Source organism: Psammomys obesus, unplaced genomic scaffold (genome assembly GCF_907164565.1).
Source record: "Psammomys obesus unplaced genomic scaffold, mPsaObe1.curated_primary_1811, whole genome shotgun sequence".
Lineage (NCBI taxonomy): Eukaryota > Metazoa > Chordata > Mammalia > Rodentia > Muridae > Psammomys > Psammomys obesus.
In genome coordinates, this window is record NW_026585895.1 from 12,371,112 (window position 1) to 12,392,824 (window position 21,713).

General features: G+C 44.1%; 1 protein-coding gene across 2 annotated transcripts in view; it reads right to left on the minus strand.

Annotated features, from left to right (window-relative positions):
* Rapgef4 (Rap guanine nucleotide exchange factor 4) overlaps nucleotides 1-21,713 on the minus strand; it is a 117,576-nt gene that overhangs the window by 76,996 nt on the left and 18,867 nt on the right. Inside the window, exons 3-5 of one of the 2 annotated variants that reach the window (XM_055600495.1) lie at nucleotides 4,420-4,473; nucleotides 4,023-4,129; nucleotides 959-1,080 (exon numbers count right to left, since the gene is read on the minus strand). In XM_055600495.1, the coding sequence (XP_055456470.1) occupies nucleotides 959-1,080; nucleotides 4,023-4,129; nucleotides 4,420-4,473 (283 nt within the window). The remainder of the gene's footprint in view (nucleotides 1-958; nucleotides 1,081-4,022; nucleotides 4,130-4,419; nucleotides 4,474-21,713) is intronic. The other variant, XM_055600496.1, reaches the window with a different exon arrangement.

Sequence of the window (21,713 nt, forward strand, 5' to 3'; positions counted from 1 at the left end):
TCTGTTAGAAAGAGAGGGTGAACTAGGATAGAACCCCTCAACTCTATGTCTGAAAGCCGCTTAGTCCCTTTTTAAGCATGGCTGTCAACATGCTCAAGGGCAGAGAACAGTGGTAGACCCTTGCAGATCCCCCAAAGAGGGGCGGCAGCTGAAGCTGCATCAGCAACATACGGGCACTTCTTGCAAAACGATATGCTTAGAATCCATCCCAGACCTGCAAAGTTGGAATCTGCATTTCAACAAGAGGGCCAGGTGATTGGCGTGCACATTCAAGTCTGAGAAAGTCTAGCAAAATCATCATCCCTGCGTTCCCAGGTGTTGGCAAATGAAATAGATGATTTGAATATTTTCACATTTAGCAAAGGAGTCTTAAACAAGAGGTGTGAGCAGTTCAGTGACAGCCACGCACCAGCCCCGAATGGCTCTCCTGTTCAGCGAGGGCTGCCGCAGTTACTAGAGACAGCAATTGCGGAGCACAGCTCTGATTTTAAATATGGTCATCCTGCCGGTACACAAATTGGCTCTCCCAGACAGTGGCACAGTTAAAAGGCAGTTTCTGAATTCATTACTTACTTTCATGTCATCAGCCCGGCCGCACATTTCATTGCTCTTTCATTCTGCCCTTGCATCAGGACTGCTAGGCAATGCTTGGGGTATAATCACACTATCAATGAACCATGAATGCAAACTAATAAACATAATTGGAGCTGATGCACTCCGGTTGCAATTTCATTTTCCTTCCCTTCATTCTTGGAAGTTAGGAAGGTACAACGGTGGAACACAGCAATCAATAGCGTCCGCTCACTGCATCTGTATTCCTAAATGAAGACACTAGCTTGGTAGTTCTTTAAGGGGATCATAATTCTTTCTTGCCCACTTGGGAATTCAGCTATGGCTTACCCAGGGAAATACCGTCAGCATTTCTTGAGGTTTTTCCAAAGCCCGTGGCTCATCTTACCGTGGTTAAGAACACCGTCTTCCAGCAAGACCTGCCACATGCCCACAGCTTGTGTCCGGGAGTGAACACAGGATGTTTGCTGTATCATCCAGTCTACCAGCTCGGTCCCAACACAGCATTGTCTAAAGGAGATGAGACATGGAAGATGGGAAAGCCGCCCCTTTGCAGATAGAGCGGAAGACAGTCTTTCAGAGGACAGCCTTCCAGAGAGTGTGGTACCATAGAGGAATCAAGGCAAGGGTGGAGCTGTAGGGTAGATAGCCTTACGCCCTTGCATCTTGTCAGCAGGGTTGTGTAAGCGAAAAACACTAATACTCAAGGCACCAGGCTGCTGGAAGGGCTGGTAGAGGGAGAGCACTATGCTCCCTTCCATCACTGGGAGCTGGTCCCGGAACACTTCAGTGCAAGGGGTGTTGGGAGAAATAAGCAATTAGCAATGCAAATCTAATTGCTTATTTGTGTAATGCACATTAACACATACAGAATCTGCCATATAACAACACCAGCTTCTCCGTGTATATTCACCTGTTAGTCCCAAGGCTGACCCCAGTAGTGAGTTTGGTCTGGTAGACAAACTACACGTATGAGTTGGGAAATACACAATTATACATGTACATATTAGGAAACTCTGAGTGGGGTGAGAAAATAGAGGAGGTGTTGTGTGTGTGTGTGTGTGTGTGTGTGTGTGTGTGTGTTTGGTACAAGGATGAAAATGGAGTCTTGAAGTCCTAGGGACAGATCCCAAGGGAGAGTGGACTAGGGCGGAGAGGCCCAGAGTAGCTGCCTTCGTGCAGCTGGGCCTGACTCATCAGTTACCTCCCCTTGTAAGCTAAGAGTGGGACAGCCTCTGGGTATGAGCAGAGACTGAGAAACTGTAGCACAAACTGAGGTAGGTTCCCTGTCCTGGGCCACTTTGGGGAAAGTCTTGAAGCGGAGAAGCTGTGAGGTCGAACAGCAGGGTTGCTACCCATTAGCTCTGTGGCTCTGGCCAGGTCTCTGTTTTGCTCCCTTCTCTGTAAGAGAAAGGAAGAACAAGTGATGGCCTTGGAGGCCTTCTCCTGTTCTAATATTCTAGAATCCCTGCGTTCTGTCAGACCAGATGGGATGGACTGACCCTGTGCCAGGAAGGGCTGTTGAGAAGGCCAGTCTGTACCATATATCACCTAGCAAAGGGTGAAGAGACACCTACATCTTCACTCTGAACTAACCATATACCTCTGAACTAAACATACAAAACAAACAAGTATTTCTCTTACAATTTGGTAGTTTATTAGTGGGAAAGGGAGGGGAGGCAGGAGGGACTTATGGGTGATACAAAGTGAATAATAAAAGTTAAATAAAAAATTTAAAAAAATTAAAAAAGTATAGAAGTAATTTTATTTGGCTTTTAATTCAATTATTGCTCTTAAAGTATAAAAAAAAAAGGGCACAAGCAACAGAGATGACTTGGAGTGTCAAGTTTCTAGGGAAGGCAAAGGGATTTTTGGAGCCAGAACACACAACAGGGGCACAGAACAGAGTCCCTGGGTATCCTTTCCACTAAATGGCCCCTACACTTCAGAGCTGACCTTCCCCCTGAAGCACAGTGGTCATTGGGGATGACAGTAGATCTGGAGGGCCCTGAACTCTCTGACCCTGAAGGCATCATAATGGGATAATGATGAGCAGGAGGGAAAAAAATGGGTGGAGCTTGCTCGTACAGTTCTGGGGCAAGAAGTCCAACTGCTCTGGAAGATGAAACCATGCTGTGGTTTCCAGGGGTGTCCAGTCATCACCAACAGATCATTAGTTTGTGTCATAGGGTGTGGGACAGATATAACACCTCCATGTCAGGGTTTGAGTCTCAGCACGACGGCACAAGGAAGGGACCAGGTTTTGACTTCCAATTTCCAGTATTTGTCACCAAACATGACGTATTTATTTAGTAGAATTTCCCTAACACAAGTCAATAATTAAGGGAACATACATCTTAAAATATTCAATAAAAAAAATCTTTCCAGCTTTGTGAGATTTTGAGGTCCATTTAAAGCTAAAGGGCCAAAGGACTGAAAAAAAAGGGTTGACCTCTGGGGACTTTGGGACACACATGTATTAGTTTTCCTTGTTTTTTTTTTTTTTTTAACCTGGACTCTCCTTGGAAAGTATAACGGTGTATATGAGCCACAGGGGCCAGACAAATTAACTTTCAGGGCTGCGAAACAAGGCTTGCGGATATAATTTCTGAAAATAGCCAGCTAGTGGAGACACAGGGCTGGAGAGAGTGGGGTGGCTAGGGAAAGCCATCTGCCGTACGAGCGTGAGGATCTGAGTCTGGATGCCCAGGGCAAAAAGCTAAGTGTGGCCAGGTACAGGCACATGCCTGTCACTCCAGGACTGTGACAGGAAGAGAAGGGGGAGGTCCCAGGGTCTTGCTAGACGCCAGCCTACCTCCAGGTTCAGTGAGATACTCTGCCTCAAAGGAACAAGATAGACAGTGGTGGGTCAGGAGGCCTAATGCCCTCCTCTGGCTTCAGAAAGCACACATACTCCTCCCCCAGGTTAAGCATCTAATTAAAATAAAACTCTACTAGAAAACAAACCCCGTAAAAGATTTTGTATATTTCACTCACTTCTGTATCCTCAGAGCCTGTTACATGACTTATAAAAGAATAAATCACGGATCTACTGATCAACCATACTTGGTTTAAATCTTGTTTATCTAATCTCTTTGCCCTGGGTCAGTTTTATCATCTGAGAAATGAACACATACCTAGATCTACCTTTCTGGGAGGAATGTGGTGAACCACAAATGGAAGTGGCCTGTTGACATCATTGGGGCACGAATAAGGCCCATGTGAATGCTGGCTGAACTTAGTAGGTCCACTGAAAGATGCTGGCAAACAGAAACACAAAAGGCCCTTCTCCTTGTTCATGCCTATACAAATTAGGTAAGGAGCGACCGCCTGTAATTCTGAGGCTAAATCAAGCTCAGCCTGGAACTTGGGGTCCCTATAAAAGGGGCTATTTGTTCCACTTTCATAAAACATGAGTGGGGGTGCCGAGCCATCAGAATGAGCACACATACCTGTAGGTCTTTAGGTGGTATTTTCTGTCTCTTATCATGTGGGGTGCTCGAGAGAGAATAGCAATGCGTAAAATTTTTCCAGCTCTGAGGATCTTCTCTGAAGGGACCTGGGGTTTAATCAGGTGGGAGGAGGAGAGAGGAAAAGCGAGTTCATAGACGGGAAATAAGTCCAGTGAATTCTTAAACCATGTTCTAATCAGAGTCTGGAGAGGAAGACACAGCTCACTCATACATATTTACACTGCTTTATGTGCAGAACCAAGACACGCTGCATACTTATTGACTCTAGGAAGTGGGTGTGAGAAGCCTTGGCATGATGCTATGACACGGGAAACACCTCCAGTGGTACTTAAGATGCGAGCTTGGATGGCTCATCAACCCACCTACATCCCATTACCTTGGTAATGGTGTTATCAGGACGGAGAGGAACGTGAGGTTCAATGAGAGGTGTCTGAAAAATAAAATGTTAAAGCAAAGGAAAATTAAACAAAAAGTTCAGTAAAGAAAATTATGGGTTGGGAATAATAAGAAACACCAATTTTTATGAAACTCAAAATAGAATTTTAAAAAAGAGGGAAAGGCTGCCTTTTAAAAGAACTTGAATGCACAGGCATTCAAAGGGCAAATTGGACGATTCAGTTTGCCAACATGTAAATATAAATTGTTCAAAATGAAAAGAAAAAGAACCAAACAGGAATGATTCAATGTTTGTAGGCTTAATGAGAAGGGAAAAGGCAGCTGGTCAAAGCATAACAAACGTCAGAGCAGGAAAGAAAGCAAAACAAGACAAACAGTTGGAGGTTAGAGCGACCTGTCTATCCCGGGCTGTGGATAAAGTATTGATTTGGGGTGAGGTGACTGTTCCCTTTTCTCTTGTGTAGTTAAGACCTCCTCTGCAGTCTTGTTGTTGTTTTGGTTTTGTTGTTTTGTTTTGCTTTTACATGTATCTTCTTGTACTCAAGCTTCTAGAACTCAATGGAAGCAGTTGGCATGTATCTCTTTTTCTGAGAAAACTGTGCGGCCTTCAAGATTCTATTCCAAGTCAGATTGGCTCCAGGATCTAGACAGCACTCTTCGAGTGAAACACATTCTTTAGACGGATGCAATATATCTGGATCTAGGGAGGAGCCCCATTTCTATAGCATGGAACCCCCTAATCTTTGTTATCTCACACATCTGGCAATGACCTTTCCAAATGTGTCTGATTGATTGAAAGTGGTGGAGGAGCCATGGACACAGGGCTGTTTGAGACGTGGGTGTGGCTAAGGAGCAAAACAGGGAGACTTAACCTGGTGTTCCTGTGTGTGTGTGAGGGTTTGTTAAAGGATGTAAGAACGGGAGGCAGAATGCCAGCAGCAGACAGCAGAGAGAGGAGGAGTCAGCAACAGAATCCAGGAATACCAGAGCCTTTGAAGGGGAACAGACAAGCAAAGGGCAGGGAGGAGTGGGAGGAGGATGGAGAGGGAGAGAGACAGAGAGATAGAGACAGAGATACCATAGGAAAGAGACACAGAGAGACAGAGGAGAGAGAGAGCGAGCACCCTTGAGTCTCTAAAGGCAGCCCAGTCTTGCTGGCACCTCCGTTTTAACTGAAGGTCACTACAGCCCTGTAGGCTCATTGATTTGACTGTCTGGCTCCACTCAGTGAGTGGCAGTTTTCTAAAGCGGTCCCCAAACACTGACATAGAGATTGCAACCTTTTATATCAACCCTCCCTGCTTTTTGCAAATAGGAGTTATTTACAGAAAAGATATGTTGGCGAGTCCATTTAAAACATATAACCATCGAGGGAGATGACAGTCAATATTAGATTTAAGAAACACTGTAAGCCTCAGTGTGAATATGCATACATAAACATATAGTCTTTATCAGTAGCACTTTTCAGGCAGGTTGGTGCTTTTAATATTATAATAGAGTTAACTGGAAAAATGAATACTAAACTTGAAAAACCAAAAGGGACAAGACACAGGTTTGTTTAGAATGGCTGCAGGCTCCTTGAACTCACCCATTTCAACATTTTTTTCACGTGACTGGCATCCAGCAGACTCCACCCATGGAGACTGACATCGTGTGTGGGCACACACCACTTAGAACAAGCATAGACCAAAGGTGTCAATGTGATCCAATTCAAAATGGCGTGCCCTGACAATCCCTGGGTTCCTCACGGTAGACCTGAGACAGATGAGTTGCTGTGAGACTATGAAACGCCTGTACTTAGCCCTGAGCCTTGGCCAGCCAGGGAAACAGTCCCATACAGATGAGCCTTGCTGTGTGCTTCCCAGGTATGAGCTTCAGCTCCATGATCTTGTCCCCTCTGTGCGCAGGGAGCGGCACATCTGCGAGGCTCCCCTGGCTAGGGACCTAATGGTAAAGGCTTCTGGTTATTTTAGAAACTCACCCCTTCCTCTTGTTCTGGAGAAAGTGGTCTAGAGCAGATGGACGTGAGCAGATGGACAACCTTTTATTTTCTATGAAAAGCTCTTTTTTTTTTTTTTTTTTCAGTTCCATCTCCAAGAAGCAGGGTAAGCTGGAGGTCAAGGGGAAGCCCAAACTGAGGATAGCTGATAAATGTTTTTTCTTTTTGTTTTTGGTGGACTGAATGAAACTCTTTGAAGATTATATATATATTTTCAATTGTTTCTACTATATTGTAACAAAATGCTAAAAGTGGTACCTAGTTTGGTTTATTTGTTCGATTAGGTTGTGTGTGTGTGTGTGTGTGTGTGTGTGTGTGTGTGTGTGTGTGTGTATGTGGTCCCTTGGAACCTTGAAATGGAAGGATTACTAAAGCAGGATAAAGCATCAAGCCTCAACCAAAACGTTCCCTTTGATTTGTGACTTCTGAAGGCATAAAACGTACACAGGGTTCTTTCAGCTAGACAATCCTAGTACCAGCTCCGTGGCCAGGAGTGTTTCATCTTTGAAAAAGCAACATTCCCCAACCTTCTCCACCTCAGAGATGTTAGGTTTGGGGCAACACTATGAATGGGTGCTTTGAGGAGGGGATGCCTCTTTATTTAAATACATCCCGTGAGGGAGACACTCAGGGGAATCAGGGAAAGTGTTCTCTTCAGAGGACCGTCTTTGACTCTGAAGGGAATACTACATTCATTCAGGAGCTCTGAGAAAGTGACAGAGCTCAGCAGTGAGTGTTGATATAGACAGAATTGAGACAGGCAGACGGGTCCCTGGGAAACTATCACTGGCCAAGGCCTGGTCAGGGACTCCAATGCCACTAGTGTGACTACACTTCCCTCTGCTTATTTCCAATTTGTTTCCCCTTGACTTTCAAGTAAATTCCCCCTTGGCTGTGCTATAGAGAACTAAGGAAATTCATTCTAGTTGCATTTTGCAAATAGTTAGGAAAGACAGACAAAATGTGAAGTGTTCAAGTAAGAAAACATTCCCTAGAGACAAGTTTTTATGTGTCCACATGCTCCTCCGTTGGTGCCAGCTCCTTGTTTCATTATTATTATTATTATTATTATTATTATTATTATTATTATTATTATTTCGCTGAGAAAACTAAGGCCAGAGACATGTAGGGACATGCCTGAGCGCATACGGCTACTGTCTGGGATTGCCGAGAGTTCGCTCTACGTCTAGTTTACTCTAGAGCGGTGGTTCTCAACCTTCCTAATGCCCTAATCCTTTAATAAAGCTCCTCATGTTGTGGTGACTCCCAACCATAAAATTATTTCACCACTGCTCCAAAACTGTAATTTTGCTACTGTTATGAACTGTAGTGTAAGTATGTGAAATGCAGAGTGTCTGGTGTGTGACCCACGCAAAGGGGTCTCGACCCACAGGTTGAGAACCACCACCACCACAGCCCTGCCACTATCCCCGCCCCTTTCCTTCTTAGCGCTCCTGTTGGAAGATTTTGTATTTTGTGAAAAGGGCACAATGTGCTGGCCAGCCCTTCTAGGACCAGGCATCAGGTTTGATCTTAATGAATTTTCAGCCATAAATTGTCATTTTTTTTTTTTTTTTTTTACTAACTGAGATCACACCCATTGCAACATGCAGCATGCTTAGTCATAATTAACTGTCTAAAGAGCAATTTGTGGTGGTTTGAATATAAACGCCACCGTAGACCAGCAGGGAGTGGCACTATTAGGCAGAGGGTCCTTGTTGGAGGAAGTGTGTCATTCGAGGTGGAGTCAAAGTTCTGAGACGTTGAGGTCTCAGAAGCTCAAGTCAGGCCTTGTGGCTCGCTCTCTCTTCCTGCTGCCTGCGGATCCAGATGCTGAACTCGCAGCTACTGTTCCAGCACCAGGTCTGCCCCCACGCCACCATGACAATAATGGACTGAACCTCTGAACTATAAGCCAGCCCCATTAAATATTTCCCTTATTGAGAGTTGCCATGGTCAGGGTGTCTCTTCACAGCCATAGAAACCCTAACTAAGACACACCTTGATAAGTATAAAACGCTTACATTGATACCCTCAGGGATAAGCTAAATATGCCAGAAAGAGAGAGGATGTCACAGAAGTCCATGCAGACTAGAAACCACTTAGACAACTTACTACAGAGGGAATTCTCTGCTGGGAAACAGATTTACAAGTTGGGGAAGCCAGATAGATCCACTCAGCCAAGCCCTATGTTAGCAGAAGAAGCCCCTGGGAAGAGTTCACAGGAAGAAGGAGGAATCATGAGGGCTTCATCCAAGTGTCCTGGAGGACAGTAGGACTTGGAAGGTCTCAAGAGCCCCCCACCCTACCCCAGGCATAGTTGCTGCTACTGATGAGACCAGTCTATCCATTGCCAAGAGGGATGCAAGATCCACCCATGCCAAATCTCCCTCTGTTCAGACACTAGAGAAATAAGGGAATCATTTCATCATATCAATGATTGGTTAAATGGGGGGAGGGGGGAGAAACAGTAGTATAGTCATATTACTGAGAACCAAAGCTAGAAAACCAGCCTGAAGGACAGGGAGCCAGGAAGCATGCGTGCAGAGGCCAGCCCCCTGCCAAGCATGGGAAGGACACGAGCATTATCTGAAGGGCCAGCCCTACCAGGTGGTCAGAGCAGCCACAGTCTGGGGCAGAATTTCACCACACAGTACCCTAGCCCTCCCACCCTCTTATTGTCCTATATCCTCCAGGCACATTTCCTGTTGGGTTCTGAAGAGGAGGGGCAGATGGGAAGCCATCACAGCGCAGGGGGCTTCAGGAATGACCGCTTGGCTTGTGTCCAAGAGCTGGCCCCTATTTTGACCTGTAGCTAGAATGCACATATCACAAGGAGTCGGACAAAGGAATGGGCCCTCTCTGATTAAATTTTATACATTTCAGCACATTCTCGTGCTGATAGAGATCCCCATGGGCACGAAAGGGTCCAAGCTGGGCTGTGACCATGTGATCATCAAATGGCAAGCAGGGAGGACAGATAAGGGCAGACGCGTTCAGCGTTTTCTTGGCTGTCTCCCCTGAAGACTTCCCTCAGGACTAACCATAATTGGTTTTTGTTTGTTTTAGGGAAGGGGTGCTCTTTCAACTGCTTTTTATTATGTTTCTATTACCAGTGAAAGGGGAAAACAGTGAGGAGAAAAAAAAAATATTCCTTTTGGCATGTGAGCCAATTTAGAAATATGAATCAGGTGATGAAAAATATGAATTTAGCTTCCATTACAAGGCGCACAATAACCCCCAACTAGATATAATGAGGTAGATGAGGCCTTGTAATAGGCCTCACAAAAAATCATATTCAGACCCCTTTGAAAGCAGGGTGATTCTTTTTAGTCAAGTGTTCGCTCACAGAAGTCTCTTGCAAGGCACAACATCTTAAGCCAAGAAACAAGAATAACAAGCTAGATGGGGACACAGAGCTCAGAGCAGACACCAGCCATCCAGGGCAAAAAAAAAAAAAAAAAAAAAAAAAAAAAAGGCATGGCAGTCATATCCAACCAGATCCAGGGATTTAATGAAGGCCTATGGTGTGCAAAGCAATTCGAAAGGCTAAATTGGGGATTAGGGTGGGAAAAGTGCCTGATTTAAATGAGCTCTTGAACTTTCTATGGGTTCAACACTTAGCAAGTCCATATGAGCCCACAAGTAAATGTTTCGGCGCCACGGCTTCCAAATCCCCCTCTCTTTCTTCATTTCTGATGAGCAAGAGGAAAGTACATTCAATCTCCTAGTGAAAATGACATACTTGTAGGAGTTCATGTCCCCTGTTTTCATATTTTGAAATATCGCAACTAAGCCTTTGAAATGTCTGCCTCATTCTCATCATTATCTCCATGTCACCCCTCTCCCCCCATCCCCCGTGCTGGGCAGATGAAATACAATTCAGGATGAAGACTTGAAGACAGGTTCCTTTGGCTTCTGTGGGGAGGGGGGCTTTCCTTCCCCCAAGACAGTGGTTCTCAACCCTCCGAATGCTGTGACTCTTTAGTGCAATTCCTCAGGTTGTGGTGACCCCCCCCCAACCACAAAATATTTTTGTTGCTGCTTCATAACTGTAATTTTGCTAGTGTTATGAATTTTCATGTAAATATCTGTTTTCCCATGGTCTTAGGAGACCCCTGGGAAAGGGTTGTTTGCCCCCCGCAAGGGGGTTGCAACCCACAGATTGAGAACTGCTGTTCTAAGACTTTCCTAGCTCAAACCTGGCCTACAGAGAAATGCTTTGACACGGAAGGAGCGTGGAGCATGGCTGAGCAAAATGAAAATGACTTCTCTTGGGCTCATCAGAGAAGTGAGGCTCCAGTCTACGCTGCCAGCCTGGGGCTGAGGTCAGCTGACCTGTGGCCGAAGCATCACGGAGTCCTGTTGAACTGCTGGAGGCTGAATGTGGACCAGCTTTTCAGGACCCACTGACGATGGGCAGCAGTCTTCAGTGGGCCTCGCAGCTCTGTGTTCTAATTATTTAAACCCCAGCAGGCTTTCGCGGTGAAGAGCCAATTGGATATCCTTGTGGCTCAGGCAAGGAGAGGCGGAGTATATTGTGAAATATCCTGTGAGAATTCTCCACAGCAAAGGGCTGTTCCCCAGGGAAGAGACCCCATGCTGTCTGACCTCACCAGGAGAAGAAGATGTAGTAGCCATCTTCCTACATTAACTAAGTGGGAGAGCAGGAGCTAAGAGGCAGTTGCGGGGCCCCATCAAGTCCCACCCCTAGCTGAATCGCTATTAGACGAAGAGCAAGATGTCTTCGGGAAGCTAAGCCCAGAGAGGTTTCCCAAGGCCCTGCAGGAGATGGTCCTACCCCCTGCACACACTGATGGCACTAAGTGGACTCAGTGGGGAGAGAAAAGGGGGAGGGGCATGGGAGAGGAGTTGGGAGTGAGTAGGGATAGATCTGATCAAAACACAATATATGCATGCATACAATTCTCAATAAAAATAATTTTAAAAAGAAGATTCCAGACTCTAGGATCTCTGTGTTTAAGAAAAGTACAAAACGAAACAAAAAGAGTTGTGAAGGTCACAGGCCAGGGACACAGGTCTACTAACTGGACTCCCTCTCACACCTTCTCCAGAACCAGCATAAAACCAGTAGATTCCAGAGCTGAAAGATCAACTCTATCTTTCATCTACTTGTTTACTTGTTTTATGTGTATGAATGTTTGCCTATGTATCACATGTGTAACTGGTGCTCCCAGAAGCCAGAAGAGGGCATTAGATTGCCCTGGAACTGGAGTTACAGAGGGTTGTGGGTGGCCATGTTTTGGTTTGGGAACCGAACTCCTCTGCAGGAGCATCCAGTGCTCTTAGCCCTGAGACATCTCTCCAGCCCTGATTCTAACTCCTTCTAAGGAGCTCTCACCAGGAAAAACACAAGGACACTAGAAAGACTTGAGACATTTCACCTCTTCTGCTATAGCACCCATCTCCTGGACAGATTGGTAGAAAATTTTAGGCTAAAGGCCTATGAGGTGGCCTGAATGAGAATGCCTCAACAGGCTGACACGGTCAAATGCTTGGTTCCCAGTTAGTGGAACTGTTTGGGAAGGATTAGGAGGAGTATCCTTGTTGGAGGAGGTGAGACCCTGGAGGTATCAAAAGCTCAGGCCACACCCAGTCTCTCTCTCCCTTTCTCTCTCTCTCTGCCTGCTGCCTGGGGATCAGGATGTAAAACTCTCAGCTGCTGTTCCAGTACCATGTCTGTCTGCTCCCCACCATGATGACCATGGACTAACCTGCTGAAACTGTGGGCAAAACCCCAGTTAAATGCTTCCTTTCATAGGAGCTGCTGAGCCATGAAGTCTCTTCACAGCAATAAAACAGTAACTGAGGCAGCCTATTTACCTCCATCCTTATCACAGATCCCGCCATGTCTGGGTTTCAATAATAAGAATGACAAGGCACGAAAACAAGAGAGACTTCAGTTTGAAGCACAAACCAAACACTGGAATAAAACAAAGATGTTACACAGATTTTTGAATGGCCAGATAGGAAATTTAAATGAGTAATGTAAGTTAACCGTGGGAATTATTCTATTGATAGCACTAATTAAATTGTATGCAAGATACAATATTGTATTGGGTGGCATAAACCAGAGAGATAGAAATGCTAAGAAAAAAAGAATCAAACAAAACTCTACATATCCACACTCTGTAAAAGGAGAAAGACATTGACATTGATGAGCTCAGCCGTCGACAATCACTAGAAAAAAACCCAGTGATCCTGAACACAGGTCAGCAGAAACCTTTCCAACCTGAATGCAAAGAGAAAAAGACACAGTCCCGTGTCCAAACTCAGCATATCTAAGAATGCTGAGACATTCTCAAAGGCAAAACACACGTGATTAAAAACACACGTGTACTTGCCGTACCACAAGAAGAAAGTAAAGAGAATAAAATACTCTAGTAATGACTCAGATTCTCTCTAAAATTAATGACAGACACCAAACTACAGATCCAGGAAGCTCACGGAACACCAAGCAAAATAAATAAAAACAAATAGGAGCAACAACACAACAGAAGTCCTGCCCAGAGGCACGTCAGGTGCACACTGTAGAATCTAATACAGAGAAGTGAGACGGCCCCGCAGGAACAGTCCTCGCTGTGCGAGCTTGACCTGAGCTGGACCCCCAGAACACATGTACAGGACAGAATCCACAAAGTCATCCTCCGAGCACCCATCTCACACACACACACACACACACACACACACACACACACCACACACACAGTGAAGGAAAGAAAACATCAGCTTTCTGAGACAAACAAACCCCAAGCGAATTAACTGCCTGCTGCCTTGCCCTTCAAGAAACGAAAGGCTAAGTTTGAGAGTTACCAACCATAACAATTCCTTTGGGCCCATCAGTGTGCGTGCGTGCGTGCGTGCGTGTGTGTGTGTGTGTGTGTGTGTGTCTGTGTCTGTGTGTCTGTGTCTATATCTGTGTCAGTGCAGGGGAGGGTTTTGTCTAGTTTTATCTTTTCTTACAAATTGGCCCAGATTTTCTCATATGGGGCATCTCAGGATACTCCTGTTAAATCTGCACTTGGCGTAAGAGGAAATAGGATGTACATCAATCAACCACAACATCCCACAAATGCCACGGCCATGTCTTCTCTCCTCTCAAAACTGTCATTTTTATGGAAATCAAAGTCCTGGGAAAGATTACTTAAACCTCCTTTCTTCCGTCATCCTGACTTCCATTCGGAGAAATCCTAGCAGCAAATTCAAATCTGGGGATAGTGTGCTCTGCGCTTTTGGGAAGCTGAGACTATGACTGAGATTCACGTCAATGTTTGGCCTGTTTGTAGATGGAAACTTATTAATGCTAAGTCTAGCACCATGATGTGCACCATTATAGTCCCGAGTTTAAATCTGGGTGTTGGAAGATACTTCTGTTTTGGCCTTTATTTAACATTTTGAAATATGCCAGACAAGTAAAGGGCATATAAAAAAGACATGACTGAAACTCTACCCACTCTGAATCCAGGCTCCAAGCTCCTGCTCAGTATGTTTCCAAGCCTTCACCTGATTTGCATAACATGTTTTAGAAAATCTAATTGAGCTGAAATGCTAATTTAATTATTACACACAAACCAACTTGGAAATATATATATATGTACATATGATCTCCCCTACCCTCCAACACAAATTGGCTTACATTGTGTGTTTGCCACTTAAAAAGAGTCTTCAAGAATTTTCATACCAGAACATAAAGAGTTATCTTATCTGGTTTTGCACATCTGTGCATTTTTTGTATCCATGTGCCAGCCTTGCACAGACATGGTATGATTTATTGAATGATCATTTATTTTAGTAGTCATTTAGCCATGTTAACCTGAGTTTGGTGAACATATAATAAGAGATAAAGCCAATGAGAAACTATGAGACATCCTGTTATCTCTGTGCTGCCCAGGACTCTACCTGGTCAGAAAAAAAATTCAGTTTTTTTTTTTAAGATACAGCAATAGAAACGAGTATATTACATGACTTTTAGAACAATACAGCTGCAGCAAACAGACTTGCGGCAAACCCTTCAGATGCTTTGCACAGAACTTGTGATAACAATTTTCCAGAATTCTACTTCACTGCACACTTTGAATGCTAAGAAAAGTGGCACACTGAGAGAAGACACTAGAAATGAGAGTGTATGTTATTTTTCTGGCATTTTATTGTTTTTTTTTTTCCACAGCCCATGGGACATCTGCTGAAATGTCGTAAATGACCTGCGTGACTAGAATGTCCCCACGATACTGACTGTAGTGGAAGTCATATAGAGGACATTAGAACAGTGCCGTGGCCCAAAAGACAAGTATTTTAGGGCTGATTAGAAAATGGACTCTTTAGTTGATGAATTGTTACTAAGCACAACCTGTCAACTGCCCTACACCACACAAACACTGGCCAGGAGACAAAAGCATGCTGACAGTGTCCACGAGCTCAAGAATAACACAGCTCATTGCGGTAGCCACCGGCCTTCCATAGGCACTCACACTCACGTTAATTAAAGTGTAAAAAGTCAGTTCTTAAGTCCCAGGGGCAACATGCTAAGTGCCAGGCCCCGCATGTGCTTCGTCCCAGACATAGACTTCTCTTGCCTAGAAACTGTGATGGTGGCCTGTCTGTATGTGTCCACCTCTCCACAGCCCCCACCATTCTCAAGTCCATAGCTAGCACATGCTAGGAAGAGCATGGATCAGATGAAGCTACTCTGTGAAATCCGGTGCTTCAGGGGTTCTCTGCCTACTCATCGCACAAGCTGAAGTCTAGCGAATGATTTGTCTCTGGCTCCCGGCTGCTCTCTGCTCTCTACCTACCCCTTCCCTGTCACTCCCGTTCTTCCTTCTGCCCAGACACACTGTTCTAAGATGATTTCTGGCTCACACCCCGTCCAAGACTCTGCTCAAACAGACCTCGCCAGGAAGGATACTTCACCCATCCTAGAGGCTATAGTGTGCTCATCCCCGCTCTACATCAGCATTCTGCCCGTCTTGCTAGACAGCCCCTTACGCTTTTGACCTGTGGCTCATCATTTCCCGCCTGTCCTCTCCACTGAGGTGATAGCTTGTGGTGTGCAGATTTGAGATCTGCTCATCTGAGGTATGACCTGAGTTCTCTTTTCTGCCAAAAGGTATTGATACTGTAGGTGTGTGGGTGTCAATCTGAGTACCGGAGAGTCAGTGAGTACCAGTAGCATTCTGTATACCTGTAACACAATTCTTCACTAAGACGTTTTTTTTGTTGTTGTTGTTTGTTTGTTTGTTTGTTTTTTCTGAAGACTGGGCCAAGGTGACATAATCATGAGGTTCTCACTCTAACAACATTTAAACTACTTAAATAAACTTAGATGGCTCCTTCCAAGGAATCATTTCCCAATAATTTTTGTTTTTATTGTTTGGGGTATGAAAATACCTTATGTGCAAACCAAATACTAGTAATTTAGTAAAGAAAATATATGGTTACCTGGGTAATATACTTAATATTCACAAATAAAGGGCATTACAATTTCTAAATTACAAATAACTAATGTCAACCTAAACTACTGTGTGAACATAAGATTTCAAAGAATGGCTGAAACACAACACAGCTCTTACCTTACCATCTGTGCTGACAAGTTTTATGTGAACTTGACACAAGTTGTAGTCGTCTGAGGGGAGGGAGCTTCAATTGAGAAGATGGCTCTATCAGACTGAGCTGTAGGCAAGCCTGTAGGGCATTTTGTTAATTAGTGGTTGAGGGGAGAGGCCCCAGCCCATGGGTGTTACCACTCTGGACAGGTGGCCCTGGGTTCTATAGGAAAACAGGCTGAGCAAGCCTTGAGGAGGATGGCAGTAAGCCCATCCCTCCACAGCCTTGGCATCATCTAGGCTTCAAGGTCCCCATCTAGTTTGAGTTCCTGCCTTGGCTTCCGTCAGCGAACTGTGACTCAGGATCTGTAAGCTAAATAAACCTTTTCCTCTCCAAGATGCTGTTGTTCACAGTATTCCATCACAATAATAGTAACCCTAACTAAGACAACATCCTAAAGGAATACAGAAAAAAAAAAAATCACAGTCCATATTTATAAAACTAGTACTTGGAAATGTTTACAAAGTGAACCTAAATTTCAACATTATAAAGTACTGTCAACATTTTGGGGTCATAACATGTTATATTCTTAGTCTAGCTAGCTAAGGTAGAACGGAAATGTGTCTGTGGGTAATAAAAATAGCCAAATCTCTAAAAAGCTCACAGGAAGACAGACTGAGGGACGGTACAGCAAGAGCAAGCCCCACACTATACCCCATGAATAAGACTTGCCCCAGGTGACAGTGAAGTGGAAACCCTGCTCCACTCTGCTTAGAAAAATGAATTCCACCAAGCTTAAAAGAGTTCAGGCCACAAACGGGGGCCTGAATTGTTTCCAGGGAGGCGGAAATTCTAAGCGTTGAGATACCTCAATTGAAGTTAGCATTTCCTCTCTCACTGGCAACAAAGCCGGGGGAATGATTACCAACCTGTAGAGTCAAAACCTCAGAGGAAAGAAGAGATTGGCAGATACCACAAACGCCGACACGTGTATAATACGCAGCCGAGATTGCAGCAATCTTAGATGCTCTCGTAGGAAGTCAAAACTCCCATCCTGCAAAAACTTGGAAATATCTTCATGAACCCACTGGGCCTACACTAGTCCTTAAAATCACGCAACATAACAACACACTATAACACCCTATATGTATCAACATATGACACTATCATATGCTGTCATTTTAATTTGACTTCAAATGTGCAAATGTTGACTTCATACACATTCTAGAATGTCAGCAGAGCTGTGCTAAGCTTAACCCAGAAGAAGTCAGAGAGGACAATTCTGGTAAACGATGCTAAAAGTGGGTGATAATCCTGGCTTCGGGTAAGAGGGTAAGAACATTCTTAAAAATAAAATTGGTCCGATTGGGATACACAGTCTGAGAAGCTATAGGACGTCAGCCGGTTACTGGCGATGACTGTTCTCATCCTTGGTGCCTGGAAGGTTTATAGTCAATGAACTAGAGGGCATCGTTGAGAGAAGAGCTGGAGAAAAAGGACATGTTTTCCTGTTCTATTGTTTCTTCCCGGGGCTTTCTGTTTCCTCCACCTATGGGCTAGGTCTGTCCTGGCGGCCCTGTGCGCGTCCCAAATCCTGCCCCTGCACACATGAACTCCTCAAAATTAAAACCCATGTCTTTGTTATCTCCGTGTCCCTGTGGCGCTGTGTGTGGATTATTCATTAAACATTTGCTGAAATGACATGGAGAAACCTCTGGGGACTGTTTCCGTGACAGTGAAATGAAAGAAAAGAAAGGGGAGAATTTTCCTCTTTGCATGTCTGAAATCTCAGTTCCACACTTCACAGTGGATAAGGAAAGCCCAAGTTTACCGGACAATGGCACTAACTGCTGACTGACGTTTCTGCTTCCTTTCTAGACAAATTTCTGTCCATCAAATCTGCAACGAGGTTTTGCCCTGGGAATGAGAAACACTGATTTCAAGGTAAAGCCTTAAGACTGAAATAGTAAAATATTCAATCATTTAAGTTGAAAAATATTCTGGAAAACAGATTGTCCTAAAAACTGGACATGATTCCATCATGATTTTGCTTATTTTTTCCCTTGATAAAAACAAGATCCATTTTTGAATTTCCACTGTTTTGATAAAGTTTTTTTTAGGAGGGGCAGTTTTGAGAACACGGTGAAAGTGACAGTTTAGGACACAGCACCCAAAATTCTGCTTATAATTCCATGGATTAACAGACCTCTGGAAGCTCACACGCAGACCTTAAACCTGAACAAGCATCTGTTTTACTCTGCAGACACCGACTGCTACATAAAGACTCAACCGAAATATAGAAATGCATTCACCAAAAGCCGTGAACCAGATATGCAGGCCATGCCGCTCACAGCAGCCCGGTGCCAGCAGAAGAGGGGACGAGTTCCCACGCCGGAATGCTAAAACAGTGTACAGCTGCACACCTATGCAGCCCAAATCCCGCACACAGTGCTTGGTGGTGGAGTGGATGTGGAAGGCAAGTGACAGATGGTCTTCATTGATACAAATCACTGGTCCCTTAGAAGACAGGAGAGTGGGGAGCTGCCGGGAGGAAACAGGAGCTGGGCTGGGCTTCAGCGGTTACAGCTGTGTCCTGCTTCCTTCTCTGCACAGTTTTTAGAAAGATATCAAGGCTTTTGAAAGATATCGACCGAATTGAGGGGTGTGCTCTCTCTCTATCAATGTATGTTACATTTCAATAAGGAATTGAAAGGAAAACGTCTACAAGAGAACAAGAACTCAACTCATCTCACAAAACAGGTTAGGAAAGTATGTCCTCAGCACCCATTGTGCAAATGAGGGACACTCTACAGTGAAGGAGGTGTTGAGTTTTAGCATGTCAAGCAGAGTCTGTGGGACGCCAAGGGGGGGAGGGAACCGCTGTTCTACATCTGGGCAGGTGGTGGTCTGAGATTTAATTTTTCTTTGAAGAGTGGCTTGAAGGAGAAGAGCGTGCCTATATGCTTCCATCCATGAAAAGCATCTTTCTCTGCGACACCGCTAGCAGGCTCTGTGAAAGGAGGTAGAAGACACTGGCCTAGCGACTGAGCCCAGATGACCTCACGGCATTTTTAGAAATATTTACTCCCCTGGTACTTCTAGTGAAGTTTAAAACTACTCATTGCATCTTGCTCAAGGCCCAAAGACTACTCTCAAGGGCATGTAAACACATAAAAAATGAAACAAAGGGGGTGGTTATAAAAGTCAGCACATAATTAAAAGTGTTACTGCTTTATGGTGTCATTGGCTATATCTGGCTGAGCATACATTTTCTGGCAGACCATACTGTTAAAAAAGCAGTAATGTGTTTGATTCACTCATAGCTTTCCTTGTGAACATCATCTGACTACATCCTTCCCAGATTCAGTGTTTAAGAAGCCAAGTGATTTGACTCTTGAGGGGGGAGAGGGAGAGAGAGAGAGAGAGAGAGAGAGAGAGAGAGATTTGTCTACAGGCTTCTGAAGACAAAAGCGGAATCTGTCAACAGTCTTCAGGTAATGTACTAAGTATGAAATAAATGGGTTGCATTTACTGTCGTACATTGTGGAAACTCCACAGTGTGTTTTTAAGTAAGTAATGGGTAGGATGAAAACACACTCACAGTCGTAGGTGACCATTCTTCACTACCGGTTAGTGGCACTGGTAAAGTACATGTGGGATTCCCAAGGGCAGGGGGACTGTACAAGATACGATTGTTCTTTTAGGACAGTGGTAGGCCCATTCAAGACATGGGTTTGCTCTGCTTTCAAGTAAGGGTGTGATCATACTCTACATGAAAATGGTCATTCTTCCTTCTTACGTGATACTAAATCATAAACGATTTCACACAGTACCAGACTCTTTTAAATGAGAAATTTCATTAATTGTATGCTTGTGGCATAATTCAATAGTGACACTGTACCTTAAACTTATATCTAGCTGAATTCTATTTTGTACACACAAGTATCTTATAGAAACAGGTTAGTGCTGGGAAAACAGGCAGGGAGGGCAACAGCCGGCCTGGTGGCCAGAGGAAGCCTTCTTGGGCAGGGTGGGGCTCCAGCACCTTTAGCATGAACAAGTTTTGGTAGGCACTGGGGAGGCAAAATGGAGTTGCAGACTGGAGCCAAAGTCACACAGGTGAGAGCTGAAAGCAGTGGGCGTTCCTAGTCTGGCTGACACGCTTCTGGGCTGGGAGGAGAGAAATGGCTTGAAGACCGGATATACAAAGACACTGTGGCTGCATCAGCGCTGAGAACAGACACGGGAATGTCAGGCTATGAATCACAGTAAAAGCTGATACTTAATGTTTGGCTTGTAGCTTTTTCTATCACAAAATGATTGCATGCTTATCAGAAAGTATAAAATATCTTTTTTTTGTTTGTTTGTTTTTGCTTTTTGAAACAGGGGCTCACTATATGGCCCTGGCTGGCCAGCAGGGAACTCACTTTTTAGACCAGGCTGGGTTTGAACCCACTGAGATCTGCCTGCTTCTGCTGCCCAAGTATGGGTCTTAAAGGCCTGTGCCACCACAGCCAGCTGGCTAGTATAAAATATCTTAATCACACAAAGCAAAATATTATTATTTTAGGATATGAGTATTAATCCTCTGACTAGATATGGGGTTTGCTCTATTTTTGAATGAGGTATGATCACTCAAAATAAAAATTTGTATTGCTACCTTTTTACACAGCACTAAGGTATAAAAAAATTTCACATATTTTTCTAAATTCTTTTTAATGATAAATTCTATTAAATATATATGGCACAATTTAATGTTTCACCTGTCTTTGTACCTTGAAGTTGTTTTCAACAGTTTGATACAGTTTGATAGCTGGGCATGGTGGCACACACCTTTAATCCCAGTACTCAGGGAGGCAGAGACAGGCAGATCTCTGTGTCCTTTGAGTCCAGGACAGCCAAGGCTACACAGAGAAACCCTGTCTCGAAAAATCAAACCAATCAACCAAACAAAAACCAAACAGACAAACAAACCAGTGTGGCACTATAAATATGCAGCAAGCTTAGGCCAAAAGTTCCTGTCACCCATTCACGGGGGGTGGGGGTGGGGGTGGGGTCACCTGCTCAGAAGAGTATTTTAGAACACAGATATCAAAGGTTAAAGTTTTGAGACAATGGCAAATTGGGATGCTCTCACAGGAGGCAACTTCAGATGGGCTGTTCCTCCTGGGTGGACTCTTAGAAAAGGGCTCTATCTTTGGCTTCTTAAAGAGAGTCATCCTGTATTATGATTCATAAATATTAATAGGAACAAATTAATCAATTAAGACAAAAATTTCCAACAGGAAAACACAAATACATTTTCCTAGCATATAAATGTATCCTATCTAAAATGCCCTCAGCTATTATTTTAATAGCCTTGTAACTCCCCATTGGGAAAGGTAAAATAATTACTAAAAGGAGAATGGGATTCTTTGTCCTGTACTTTGAGTTGAAAATAAAGCACTCCATTGACTTTTGTACAGTTCCCTGCATGGTGGTATATTTATCTGTATTGATTGGAAATTCTAAAGAGGTTTTTTCCCCCTGCCTAGAACAATCTGGTGAGGCAAAGGTACAATAAACACAACCTCAGGACAAAGACGACAACGTACAAACAAGCGGCTCTGATAACCTTCAGCGGTCTGAGGCCCTGAGAGCGCAGTGCATTTGATCCATGTTATACAAAATTCCTGGAATAGTAGAGGCCTATTAATGTTTTCAAGAAACCT